Source organism: Panthera tigris, chromosome E1 (genome assembly GCF_018350195.1).
Source record: "Panthera tigris isolate Pti1 chromosome E1, P.tigris_Pti1_mat1.1, whole genome shotgun sequence".
Taxonomy (NCBI): Eukaryota; Metazoa; Chordata; class Mammalia; order Carnivora; family Felidae; genus Panthera; species Panthera tigris.
In genome coordinates, this window is record NC_056673.1 from 393,535 (window position 1) to 407,759 (window position 14,225).

Consider the following 14,225-nt stretch of genomic DNA (forward strand, 5'->3'; position numbering starts at 1 on the left):
TTTTAGAAATCTTACGACTTAGTAGAGCAAACTACACAGCACTGCCTACTGCGCTAGGCTGAGAAATGCCCCGTTTAATGTCCACGTCCCAATCCCTGGAGCCCGGGATGTGACCTTTACCTGGCAAAAAAAAGGGGTGGGGGTGGGGGGCAGGGAGCGTGCTCTGCAGATGTGATTGAATGGAGGAGTCTGAGACGGGTGTGATTACCCTGGACTATGCGGGCAGGACCTAAATGCAAGTACACATGAACTTGTAAGAAGGAGCAGAGGGAGGGGGGCCTGGGGGGCTCAGTCAGCTAAGTGTCCAACTCTTGATTCCAGCTCAGGTCATGATCTCAGTTTATGGGATCGAGCCCTGTGTGGGGCTCTGCACTGACTGCGCGGAGCCTGCTTGGAATTCTCTCTCTCCCTCTCTCTCTGCCCTTCCCTTGCTCACATGCGCCTCTGCCACTCAAACTAAATTTAAAAATTAAAAAAAAAGGGGGGGGGTGGGGCCAAGAAAGCTTTGACACACAGAGGAAAGGCCACATGAAGACAGGACAGAGAGAGACTTCGGGATGCTAGCCCTGGAGACTGACAAGCTGAGGGATGCTGGCAGCCACTGGGAGCAGGAAGAAGGAAAAGATTCTCTTCTAGAGGGAGACTACGAGCTGGGGGGCTCTTTCCTTTCAGCCCAGGGATACTGATTTTAGACTTCTGGCCTCCAGGACCACGAGAGAATACATTTCTGTTGTTTCAAGCCACCCACCCAGTTGGGGGAAATTTTTTACAGCAGCGGTAGGAAACTAACACACTCACCTTCACAAACAAAAGACTCTGTGTAGCAAAAGATTTTAAAGCCCTCACAGCTTCCTGCCACATTCATGTCAACGGCAAAGTTTTACATAGTGAATAAAATCTAGTTGCTCGCAACATTTTGCAATAAAAAGGAGGAATTGATATTTTTTGACATTTCCTATACCACTTAATTCTTCATCATCTCATAGTCTGACCAACATATATCAAATAGCACAGTCCTTAACAAACAGAATTCAGTTAGGTTAAGTGGATTGCCTAAAATTCTACAATTAGCAGGAGGCCAACCCAAGATTTAAGATCTTAAGGCAAAGCCAATGTTCACGCCACTGCTGCATGTTGCCTAATTTCAGCTCCAATATCAGGATAGCAAACACATTATTGATTCATTAAGCAGGAACTAAATGTGTTCAGCCCATTCCCCACCTTAAATGCAATTTCTATGCCCCTCTGCTTACTCCAATTCTAAACCAAACCGCGGGGGCGCCTGGGTGGTTCAGTCGGCTGAGCGTCCGACTTTGGCTCAGGTCATGATCTCACGGTCCATGGGTTCGAGCCCCGCATCGGGCTCTGTGTTGACAGCTCAGAGCCTGGAGCCTGCTTCGGATTCTGTCTCTCCCTCTCTGCCCCTCCCCTGCTCATGTTCTATCTCTGTCTCTCAAAAATGAATAAACATTAAAAAAATAATAAATAAATAAATATTCTTAAAAAAAAATAAATAAAATAAACCAAACTGTGCTTATCAAGTCTTTTTAGATGAACAAAATACTGATATTTCCGATCATCATACTTCTATGGTTCTTACACTCCAGCTTCAATTTTACCAATGAATTAGTGTTCTTGTATAATTCTTTAATGACTAAGTGACTTTATCTCTACTCTTTATGTCCATTAGCTAAAAGAAAAAATAATTATAAAACTGTGGTAACATCCTGTTTTGAGGACTTCAAGAATAATTTTTGTTTCAGGCGTATCTTCAGGTTTTCTACATCAAAATATCAACTCAGAAAATGCTATCGTCTTTCTTGGCATTAAAACAGATAAGTTCCTCGCTGGTGGTAAATTACCACCACTATGACTTTTCTGTACCTGTCCCAATGCACATGGGAATTTTCTCTAACAGGGGTTAGTAGCCATTCATTAATCCAGAGTAGTAAATTAGGGGCACCTGGGTGGCTCAGTGGGTTGGGCGTCTGACTTTGGCTCAGGTCATGATCTCATGGTTTGCGAGTTCAAGCCCCACATTGGGCTCACTGCTGTCAGCACAGAGCCCGTTTCAGATCCTTTGTCCCCCTCTCTCTCTGCCCAACGCCCCCCCTCCGCCTCTTGCACTCTCTCAAAAATAAAAAACATTAAAAAAGTGATAAATGGGGTGCCTGGGTGGCTCAGTCGGTTAAGCGTCCGACTTCAGCTCAGGTTATGATCTCGCGGTCCGTGGGTTCGAGCCCCGCGTCGGGCTCTATGCTGACAGCTCAGAGCCTGGAGCCTGTTTCAGATTCTGTGTCTCCCTCTTTCTCTGACCCTCCCCTGTTCATGCTCTCTCTCTCTCTGTCTCAAAAATAAATAAATGTTAAAAAAAAAAATTTTTTTTAAGTGCTAAATGTAGGACAACCGTTTAGTAGAGAATATGAAATAAGTGAGTATATTTACTGTTGGGAACTCAGATTCACAATATACCCTATAGGAAAGGAAAAGGCAAAGAGGTCATTACCACCTGAGCACACAAAGGGAGAGTCAGGGCCATGGTACCCCTTCCAGTCTGCACCTTCCTACTTCTCTCTCTTCCACCGTCTGGATATCATGAAAAATATGATGGTGCTAAGAGCTATCTAATATTTTGACTTTTTGCCCTTTAAAAAAACCTAGCAATTGTAACGGTCATAACTTGAATGTTTTGACAAAGTCCAAAAGCCATTATTTAACCAAAGTTTGCTTTAAAGACTCCTTCGGGGACTCCCGGGGGGCTCAGTCGGTGGACAGTCCGACTTTGGCTCAGGTGGTGATCTCACAGTTCGTGAGTTTGAGCCCCACATAGGGCTCTCTGCTGTCAGTGCACAGCCCACTCCGGATCCTCTGTCCCCTTCTCTCTCGGCCCCCTCCCCACTCGCACACACTCTCTCTCTCTCAAAAATGAATAAACATTTAAAAACTAAAATAAAAATTTTTTAAATAATGAATAAAATAAAACCTCCTCTTACTCCAGTTACAGATGAAAGTTACTAACCAGGACTCCTTAGGTAGGAAAGATTACCTTAACATACATGTATTTATATGTGCGCACACACACACACACACACACACACACACACACGCACCACGTATCTCCACGTGGATAGGTGGATCCACACACACATACATATCTAGTAAACTGTTACGGGCGCCTGGGGGGGCTCAGTCAGCTAAGCATCCGACTCTTGACTTTAGCTCGGGTCATGGTCTCACAGTCGAGATCGAGCCTCGTGTTGGGCTCCATGCCTGCTAGGGATTCTCTCTGTGTCTCTGCCCCCACCCCAAATAAATAAATAAATAAATAAGCATTAAAAAAATAAAAACATAAAAACGGATTCAATGAAACCATGTTTTATTCAATACTGCCTCAGCCTGAGAGAGACGTTTTGTGGGGCATGTTGCTGTGCACTGAAGCTGAGTGATGCACAAACCTGGGTCTTTAAAAGCTCCCGGGGACTCTAGGGCACAGGGTTCTCCGTGTTGACAGCCACTAGTGCGCACGGATGGAGGCGCGGCGGCAGAGAGGAACGCGTCAGAGCCGCACAGGTTTGGTGACCGAATGCAGGTCACTGGCTTGACGATGTGGCTGGACGGTGGTGCCGTCAGTCGTCAACCAAGAGAAAATCAGTGACCGCAAAGCGCAACAGGCAGGCGCTGCTGAGAGGCTGTGCCGCCCCGTCCGCTCCACAGTCCCGTTAAGGCTGCGACTGTCACCCCAGCACAGTGGCTTGCGCTCAAGAGGAAGGAGATACGCTTCCCTGAATGTAACCCAGCTCTGTGAAATCTTGTCACAAACGCCACAAATCAGTGGCATGACATACGTCTTTCGAAACCTCACTCTGTCCAGCCCTGATCACAGGGACACTCGGTAAATACTAGCTAACTAATTCTCACCCAAATGCCAGTCTGACTGCAAACGCTTCTAACCCCTTGCGAAGACACAGCCGCCGGACACGGCGAAGTGTGTCCAAACCTGAGGGCGAGACGCTGGTCCTCGAACCTGCTCTTCCTCCTCCTGTTAACAGCCCAGCCGTAATCCGAGTCATCTTTACTCCGTCTCTTGTCAACATGCAAACAGGTTTCAGAAGTCCTGTCTTTCGTGCCTTCTGTCAACGTCGCTCCTATCAGTTCTCGCCAGCTGCGGTGCCGCCTGCCGAAGGGCTCGCCGCAGGCTGCGCCAGCCCCCTCCTCCCAGGTCACCCTCTCCCCTGCAGACATGCCACGCGCCTCCAAGGGTTCTAGTGGTGCCACCACCTTGTCACTATCCATGGCCAACAGGGTACAACCCAAGCGCTTAACCCATCCCTTCATCACCTGCCCCTCAACACACTTCTCCGGCCATTCCTTCCATCACGAAGAGTGACCGCTCCCCACTCCCGTCTCCCCGAGAGCTCGGTTTTCCAAATCACAGCTAAGGCCTGCCCTGAGCCCCCCAAACATGCTTCCTGCCACTCCATACTTCCTTCAGTACAGTTTCTTGTGCCTGCTTCTCACCTCCCTCCTGGACTGCAGAACTCCTGGGGAGAAGCTCTAGGTCTGGCTTCTCTTTTCTAACGCCGCCACTCCCTCCCCCCACCCTCCCCTCCAAACTCATCCCATCCTCCACCCCGCCCGCCGTGCCTTGCCAGGTAAGAGTTCGATAAATGCCCCAGGCCCTTGGCCTACCGCCATTCAGCAAGAGACACTGACCCTAGGAACTCTCATTCTGCTGGGCATGATGTCAATCATCATGACCATGTCTCGACCACAGCAGCTTGCCTTGCCAGTGACTGAACCTGTATCTCTCTCCCGGCACATCCACGGTCACTGCAGTGAACGGGTCTTCCTTCCTTCCGTTCTTTCTTTTTAAAGATTTTATTTTTAAGTAATCTCTACACCCAATGCAGGGCTCAAACTTAGAACCCCAAGACCAAGAGTCACACACTCTACCGACTGAGCCGGCCAGGAGCCCCAAACTTTCTTTGTGGGGGGAAAAAAAAAACAGCTCAAGGAGAAAGGGAACAGGCACTGCTGGTGACAGAAGCAAGCAAAAGGGAAGGCAGAAAACAGGCAGGAATGGTACAGAAAGGGACAGAGGCTGAGAGGTCTCCAGAGGGTACATAATTGTCAAAGGCCTGGGACAGACACTTGCTGAATGAGTAAACTAAGAAGCAAAGGGATAAATTAGAAAACTGAAAAGAGAGCAGTTTCTTGTTTCCCTATTTCTACAGCCTATACTGATGAAGCATTTTCTGGAACAGTGCTAGCCAACAGCACTTTCTGGAATGATGCAAGGGTCCTGTTCATCTGTGCCGTCTGCTAGGGTGGGAGCCCCAAACCACACGGCTACGAAGCACCTGCAATTGGGCTACTGTGACTATGGAACTGAATTTTTATCTTTTTTTAAATTTTTGTTTAATGTTTATTTATTTTTGAGAGACAGAGAGAGAGAGACAGAGCACGAGCAGGGGAGGGGCAGAGACAGGGAGAGTGACACAGAATCCGAAGCAGGTTCCAGGCTCTGAGCTGTCAGCACAGAGCCCCCCACACAGGGCTCGAACCCACGAGCCGTGAGATCATGACCTGAGCCGAAGTCGGACACTTAACCGACTGAGCCACCCAGGCGCCCCTGAATTTTTATTTTTACTTAATTTAATCAAACGTAACTAGTCATATATGGCTGGTGACTACTGTATTGGCCAGTGATTGTCCAGAATATTCAATGTCTTCACCTTAACTGCATTGTTGTCAAGAATATATTCCTGACCAAATTCCAGTAAGCTAATAAAAGTCCATGATCAATTTTCTGTTTAATAAACCATTACATTTTTTTCCAACTTTCACCTTCATTTTGCTGAGGAAGGAAGGGAGCCCGTTCAACAGGAGACCAAGAAACAGGCTGCAAGTCAGGGTCAAAATGTCAGGCACTGGCTGCAACTGTCCTTCCTGTACCATTTATTCTGATCCTCCCTCAGTTACTTTTGAGACAGAAATGACCCCTCTTTTGAAGGTGAGGAAACAGAGACCGAGAGCAGTTAACTAGCTTGCCCATGGACACAGCTTGGTGACACTAGGGTTCAAACCCTCGTCCGACTGCAGACTGAGCTGACTGAGCTGGAAGCATTACACTTCAACTGCTAAAACTTAAACAGGCTGGGCTGGGTGAGAAGTAGGTTAGGGAGCTCCGGGCAGACTAATGTTATTCAGAGCACGTTAAAAGCTGGACCAGCCAGCTTCCTTGCCAAGAGACGAAGGATGTATCCAGGCAACTCCCCTTGATGTCCGGTAAATGACGCTCAATAGATCGACGGTTCCTTCCAATGTGTGATTCCAAGTTGGGAGAGACAGCAGTGAACAAGACAGAAGTCCCCGCCCTCGTGAGGTTTATATTCTAGTAAAGCAATTTAAAAAATAACTAAGGAAGATCTCCAGAGAGGTGAGAACCGAACAGACACCCAAATAGATCAGTTAGCTGTGTGCAGAAACTGAGAGACCGTGCCAGGCTGTGGGGGCCACAAGGACGGAGATGGAGACGCAGAAGCATGCTGGGAACGCACAAACAACAGCGAGGGTTGGCGTGGCTGGAGCACGGTGGCTGAGAAGACGCGGGGGACGAGGCTGCTCTACTAACCGGGGGCAGACCTTGCTGGAACAGGCACTGGAAGGCTCTGGAAGATATTTTAAGATCATGGAGAGCCACGGGAGTGGAGAGGGGGTGTGCAGGGCAGGTGTATGGAGAGGAGTGAAAGGGATGGGATCTGACTGATGTTTTAAAGGGAACGCTGGCAGCTGTAAAAGGAGGCTGTGAGTAAGCACAATCAAGGAGAAAAAGCAAAGCCGGAAGGACTTGTTTGAGTGACGAAGCAAGTTTAAATCAGCACTACAGCTACACGCGTGGAGCGGAAATGGAAACCAGTTTCAGGACAGATTTTAGCTAAATATTTCTGGTCAAACCAATACCCGCGGACAGATGGAAGGGAAAAAGGTCGGTTTCTCAAAGAGTCACACTGCAAGAAGAGTGTGTGCTCCGTCCCTCCAGGTTCGATTTCCTATTCCGAGGCCCCATCTCCCGCGTGTTCACGCACTCGCAGCACCAGCAAAACCCACTGTCAGGAAGTTCCCATAGGATGTGCTCACAGATAATCCACCTGTTACAGGCCAGACATTTCTGCTATTTGTTTACATTTAAATGAGTATTTCACAACAAGCGTGGACAGTTCTGACCAATTCTGATTAAGATACAAGCAGCATTAAACAACAACACACAAGGAGAAGCCCTTTCTAGCTACACTTGCCCTCTTCCACATAACACACACCTTCAGGTCAAGGGGCTAACTGGACTAGAATGCTTCAGTCATTCTTCCTAGCCGAAGTTTTGCAACATTGTTTGCCAAAAGCTGAAACCAGAACAAACTGGAACACAAGAAAAACTGTAAGTCAGAACCCCATGCCTATGCTTCTTACCTACCCATGATCTGTTTGCCAATGTAACCCTGAAAGGACGTTTTGGGTCCGGTGCATCCTCCGCTAGCTAAACGACCCTCAAGGCGCCTGCAAGATGACCGATCGTCACACTCGGCCTGCAGGAGATCCCCGTGGCTGGAACCTGACTGCACAGCAGAGCAGGTGCTCAGCAAACCTGCTGAGTGCTAAGCCTGCAGCCTGGTAAGGTGCTCCCCAACACTCCCCACTTCTCTTCCAGCACAGAAGCACCCACTTAAGGCCTTCCTCCTGCCGTCTATCCTGCCCTTCCATTCCACTGGCTGCCTGCGCCCAACATCCTGTGATTCACCCAAACAAAAACCAGCTTCGTGGGATACCTGCACTTTCTTTCTGCTTTTTATGCCTCTTCTGCCTTCGATATTCGCCTCGAGTTACTACGTCGAACATGGTAAAGACCCAAGGCAAAAGCCGGGTGCCAGTCCCGGCCGTCTCCACAGCTTTGGCCCCAGTCTCTCTGTCCACGAAGTGTAAGTAACACACACGCGGCCCTCCTTCACAAGGTTGTGAGCAAGTCTAGTCCAAAATGAGAAAAGCCTGCAAACTGCCATGCGCCGCCCAATTTTAAGATCCAAGAAAAGATGGATTCAGACAAAGCTCAGCTCAGGACCAGCACACCGCGGTCACTCAATAAGCGTGAAGCACAAAAGGAGCATTTTCCTCCAACAATGAGGCTAATGGGCGAAGCGACGGTGCCCATCTTGGCCTCTCGCCCCGCACCTGCACCTGCACGACCCGGTTTTGACAAGGAGGGGCTCCGATTCTGCTGGGCTCGGGGAAGCAGCGCCAGAGAGGCCCCATCGCCGGCCCGCAGCGCCCTAAAGAGCGCACCAGGAGAAGGGAAGGACCCGAGGACAGGCGACAGGGCGGAGGTCCGCGCGGCGTGACCTTGGCCGGCCCCTCCGCCACCCGGGGGCAGCCTCCCGGCCGGCGCACCGAGCCCAGCCCGGCCGGATGCGGGACGTGCCAGGACAGCAGTTTCGGTTTCCCGAGAAGCCGACGTCCCCGCCGGCGCGGCGAGTCCCTAGGGCCGCCCGCCGCGCCCCGCCCGGCCCCCACCCGGCAGCCGCCGCGGCCCGCGGGGTGGGGGGCGCCCGAGGGGCGTCGCCTCGGCAGCCGCGCTCAGGACGCCCACCCGCCAGCCCTTCCGCGGCCCTCACACAGGCGGGGCAGGACGGCCCGCGAGCCCCGCCGCGGCCCTGCGAGCACGGCCGGCCGGCCGGCCCGCGCAAGGCCCGGTCGCCCCGGCCTGCAGCGCCGCCACCGCTGCGCGCCTTCCCGCGCCGCCCCCCACACACCCTACCTTCCGCCATGTCGGGCCGGCCCTGCTGCAGCCTCGCGAGAAGTGCGCCGCGCAAGCGGGGCGGCGCGAACCCGAGGCCGCGGGTCTCGCGAGAGTCTCGGGAAGCGGGAGGGCGGAGGGAGCGCGGGCGGGCAGCGGCCGGCGGGCGGAGGCCTCTCCGCCCTTCACACCTTCGAGGCGCGGGTGCGCGCCGGCGGCCGACCGTGGCCGCGGCCCAGGCAGGGCCCTGGACGGGATGCACACGGCGAGCGGACCCTGCTCCTTGGAGAAACCTGGCGGGGAGGCGGTCGAGAGCGTGACTCTGTGGTCTCGCGGCGCGTGGGCGACGGGCAGGGGCCGAGGCTGCGGGAGAGGAGGCGGGAACCGGGCCAGGGACTCGATGCGGACCCCACGGCGGACGGAGTTCAGAAGACCCTCTGCGCAGTGCACCGCGGACCCCACCCCGCACCCCACCGCGGACCCCACCCCTGACCCCACGGTGGACCGCACCCCAGATCCCACCCCAGACCCCACCGCAGACCTCACCCCGGACCGCACACCGGACCCCAGACACCACACGGACACCACTGCAGAGCGGACCGCACCCCAGATCCCACGCCAGACCGCACCGCGCACCCCACACCGGACCCCACACGGAACTGCACCCCGGATCCCACCGCGGACCGCACCCCGGACAGCACCCCGTACCCCACTGCGGACCCCACCGCGGGCCGCACCCCGGATTCCACCCCGGACCCCACCGCGGACCACACCGAGGAGCTCACTCTGGACCTCACCTCGGATCTCACCCCGGACCCTACCGCGGACCCCACCCCGGACCCCACCGCGGACCCCACCGGGAACCCCACCGCGGAGCTCACTCTGGACCCCACCGCGCACCACACCCCAGGCCTCCCTGCAGACCCCACTGCGGACCCCGGGGCAGGAGCTTACTCGGGTAAACCCCTGGGACCAAGGACAAACGTGCAGGCAGACGGACGGAAGAGGCGGAGAGACATCAGGACGCCGCTCGATGACATCAGTTGGTGGCACGGGACCGGAGAGAGCCGAGAGATCTGGGAGAGGCGTCGGGCCAGAGGGGCTGCCCCGCGTGTCTCCTGTGCGTGTGGACGGACACCCTCCGAGCAGAACCCCGCCTGGCTGCAGGCGCTGAGAGTGCAGATGACCGTGTCCCCCGGTGCCCGGGGTCTCCTGCCACACAGGCGGGGAGTGCGTTGCGAAGGCAACTGAGGTGCAGACCGCAGGGGCTGGTGTAGTAGGGGTCATGAAACCTGAAACCTGGGTCTCGGCCATGTCGAGGACCCGGGTGGGCCCTGTTGGGGTGGCAAACTGGACTCCTATGTTCAGTAGTGCTGGGGCTTGACACGGCCCAGGACGGGGCGTGGAACCCGCCAGCGCAGTGAAAGCGAGAAGCCGGGAAGCCGGCCAGATTCAGTATTGGGATGGACAGGTAGGGAGCCAAGGAACCAAAGCCTTCAGGGAACATGGGGTGACCAACAGCAGGAGAGAGGGCCAAAGGCTATCGCAAGCAGACAGCAGGAGACCCTTCTAAACAGACTGTCATACAGAGGAGAATCCAAGGAAGGCTGATGGTCCCCATTCCTAGAAGCATCCAGGACTGCAGGGGAAGTGGTGACCGGGGACAAGAGCTGAGGAAGAAGCGTGGGTTAGAGGAGGGGTCAGAACAGCAGAGGGGGAGCGTCCGAAGGGGGAGAAGCCTGAGTGCTACGGAGGGTTAGCATCTGTAGGTTGGCAGAGGAGCAATGTGGAGTCCACACCGTCCCAGGGTTCGGGTTCTGAGGAAGGGGGAGGAGTTCTGGCTGAGGTCCCCAGGGGATGGAAGGGGAGAGGGCGAATGTGTCAGGGCAGTGGTGTGCTCAGGGACATGATGTCCAGCTAGGGCGGCACGTGGGCAGGGGAGAATTTGCCAGGCTACTGAGCTGCCATGGCTCAGAGCCTCCTAGTCTGTCAACAGTGGTTTAGAGGTGCCACACGGCGGGCCACTGGGCTCATGACTGTGGCCTGCCAAGCTCGTCTGCTTTGCGTGCCCTACCGATGACCTAAAAGTGCTTGGGGACTCTGCCACAGCCGGTGCCTGCTTTTGCATCAGACCACGTGTCTTTGTCCCACCAGCACCACCCTGGCATGGACACGCAGCAGGTGCTCGGTATGTTTGAGGAGTCGTTCCCGCCACGAGCTACACCAGCAGTCAGGGGGACGGGGTTCACATCGGGCTCTGCAACTGACCTGCTGTGTTGATCAGGCCAGGACCCTGCAAGCTGCCCTCTCAGGTCCTACAGCAGTTTCTACAGGGGGACAGGACATCCGGAGGGTCACGAACCCCTGAGAACATGACGGAAACCAGGGAGAGCAGCACACATGCAGGAAGAAACAAATCTGTGCCCTTCCCGCCTGCTTGGACTAGATGCCTGCAGCGAATGAAAGCTCCCCTAAGGGGCCTAGTCAACTCAAGGGCTTGTCTGCCTCCTTGTCATGACCATGACCTGCCCTCACCAAGCCTTCTCTCAGAGGTGAGAGCCCTCCTCCTAGAGATGCTGGTACCAGGACTCCATCTCTGACCTGATCTGGGCCCTTGTCTTTCCAAGGGGACTCCTACTGGCTGGAAACCCCTGAGCTACAGGGCCTGTGAAACAAAGCATCAGACTGAACTCCAGCACCCGACAGGATTCCCGGCAGCTCGCAAGGTCAGGCAAGATGTCTGAGCGCCTGAACATGGTTCACTTTAGACGTGACTCGGGTTTTGCTCAGATAAGGAGGAACTCGGCATGGAGCTGTCCGGGACGGGGAACACGAGGTGCGTGAAGGGTCACCACAGACCGCCTAGGGCACAAGGGCACAGGCTCTTCCCGAGGAGGAGGTGCCAGGTCCTGGTAGAGAGGGGAAGGGAGGGAACCACTGGACCCGTGGGCCAGCGAATTAGGTTCCAGTACGGGCCTCAACACGTACGCCCCCGGGCGACCTTGGGAAGGAAGAACCGCCTGCCAGGGAGGGAGCAGCACCCAGCACAGAAGCCAGGAAGCAAGGCCCTGGAACCGAATCCTCGCCAGAAACGTACTCGCTCTGCAGTCTTGCCACACTGATCCGAACCCGTTTTCCTCATGAGAAACTACTACTTTGGAGGACCCTTGTGAGAATGCGCCTTGCACCAGCCTGCCATAAAGTGCAAGCTCCATCAGTAGGAATACGGTTTCTGGTGCTCCTTGGGAACAAACGAGGTGTTGCTGGGCACACGGAGCGCTCTCGTGCTTCCTCCTAATGGATGCTGCCGGCAAGGGGGAAATATCAAGGGTCATGCCTAGGATTCTCTGAGCAGCACCTAGGTCTAAGCTGTGTCTGCTGCCTTTTGTGAAAGCTTCTTCCTTCTCCTCTGATTTATTCCACCTGTGTGAACAGGAAGCGGACTTCTTTCATCATTTCACTATGGCTCAGTGGGGCATGCAGACTAAAGGAGACCAAAAAAGAAAAAAGTTAGCCCTACCTTGGCAGTCATGTTACACACATCTGAAACAGAGCAACCAAAAGTAGCTTATCCTGGAAATAATTTTCTCTGCAAACTGAACCCTGTTGGGGCTTCCAGTCCTCCAGAAAAATTTTTTATCAGTAAAATTAAACTCTGAAAATGACCCCGAACCTTGCCCGGACTGCTTTCAAGGAGGATTTTCTTCTTGTTTCTAACTCAGCTCTCATTAAGAGATCTGGCTTCTTGTTCTTTTCTCAGGTTGCAAGGAGGAGGCCTTGGCGGCCACCGGCAACATTTATCACCACAAACACCACCTCGCACTGTTAAGTCCACGTGAACTCCACGTGAGGGCACAGGGTAGAAAGGTAGACAGGGACACCCTTTTAAGGGCGGGAGAAAGTGCTCGGTCTTGCCCCTTTTTATGCTAACTTGCTAAGTGAGCCTGGTGCTACTTGGAGCCACGTTCGCCCATCCGTGTGGAGGAGGGAAGGTGGTGGGCTTGAGGTGGTGCCCGTGGGCTCTTCCGGTCCACGCTCAGGTCTGGGTTCCCCGCCTTCTACCTCATGTCTGTGGTAGAGCCGCTTCAAGCTAAAGACAAAGTCCCCGAAACACGCTAACACATGCTCGTTTCATTCAAGGCCCTTCATCAGCAGGTACCTGGCTGGTGAAAGATGCTGCTTGGCCCCGTACTGGAAATCTTAAGACCACTGTAGCAGGTCAGAAGTCAACTTCCCACCCTCTGGTTCCTTGTTTAAATGAAGTTTTAAAAGTCCTTTATCAAGATTCCCTCGTGGACCTTTTGGTATCATGTGCTGTTTCGAAAGAATCCCACAACTTGCTTTTGAGACCTGCATCCTAAAACCAAAATAGCTCGTGATACAGCCTCTAAGTGATCATTTATTGATTTACACAGCATCCACCACACGATGGAGGTGCTTTACAATACAGCAAACATCACAACAGAACTCACATAGTTAAATACAATCAACAAGTTACAGAACTAAAAAAAAAAAAAAAAACAAAAAAAAAAAAAAAACAAAAAACTGGAATGACGCAACATTATGTCAGATTTCAGAGATGCTGAGAAGTGGCAGTACAAAGAAGGCAATTCCACCAACTGGAGACCAGACGGGCAAAAATAGATCCACAGGCACCACAACCCCAAGTGTGCAGATTCGTAGAGGGTGGTAAGCATATGAAATAAAATCTCACGACCGAGAATGAAGGCCATTAAGGATACCAGGACACCCACGTGATCACAGAACGAGTGGAATACCCTCACAGAGAGAGTGCCTTGTAATGACAAGGGAACCAATCTCTCGTGGATTTTAAACTCACGGAAGGAGGCCAGAAAGCCACTGAGATCATACATCCCGTATGAGCACAGACTGAAATCTGGAAGCCTTTACAAGAACTTGGAATCAATTTAGGAAACAGCCAACAGTCCTAAAACCCGTAAGACTGTGTAGATGTTGTTGACAGTTGGCACAGAGTTAGGGAGAAAATCCTTTTCCTAGAGCAGAGAGGGAGGACTCACCTCACACTAGTGATGAGGCACTGGTGGGGCAAAAGCCACCTGGATCAGTGTCACCTGAGAGTGGTTTAATATCAAATATGGAGGCGCTAAGTTCACACTGTCAGATGAACACAGGGAAAGGCACAGGTGACGCCCCTGGCAGAGAAGAAGTCACACACAACACCCCCCCCCCCCGAGGCCTGTGTGTCCACATGCAGCACGCCAGGGCGCCGGGTGGAAAAGAGCGGGAAGGGAGGGGCCCTCGTTCCTGGCTCCCCCTTGGACTCCCCAGGATCTAGCCCCAGAACACACATGGTTACTCCAGGGTACCTGCATTTAAGTGGCACTTAAAGTTCAGTAAGAGTTGTCCCTGAGTTACTAGGTCATTTGCCGCTCCCTGAAGAGTCAAGTCCCAGGTTTTA

At 53.3% G+C, this 14,225-nt stretch overlaps 1 protein-coding gene across 3 annotated transcripts in view; it reads right to left on the bottom strand.

Moving 5' to 3' along the window:
• The window catches only part of ANKFY1 (ankyrin repeat and FYVE domain containing 1), an 80,548-nt gene extending 71,666 nt beyond the window's left edge, over nucleotides 1-8,882 (bottom strand). For 2 of the 3 annotated variants that reach the window (XR_006210934.1, XM_042965375.1), the window contains exon 1: nucleotides 8,807-8,882. Coding sequence is in view for 2 of the 3 variants with exons in the window: in XM_042965375.1 (XP_042821309.1) it covers nucleotides 8,807-8,816 (10 nt within the window). In the remaining variant the exon portion in view is untranslated. Of the gene's footprint in view, nucleotides 1-7,823; nucleotides 8,434-8,806 lie in introns of those variants that run through there. The other variant, XM_042965379.1, reaches the window with a different exon arrangement.
• Nucleotides 8,883-14,225: the final 5,343 nt, after the last annotated feature.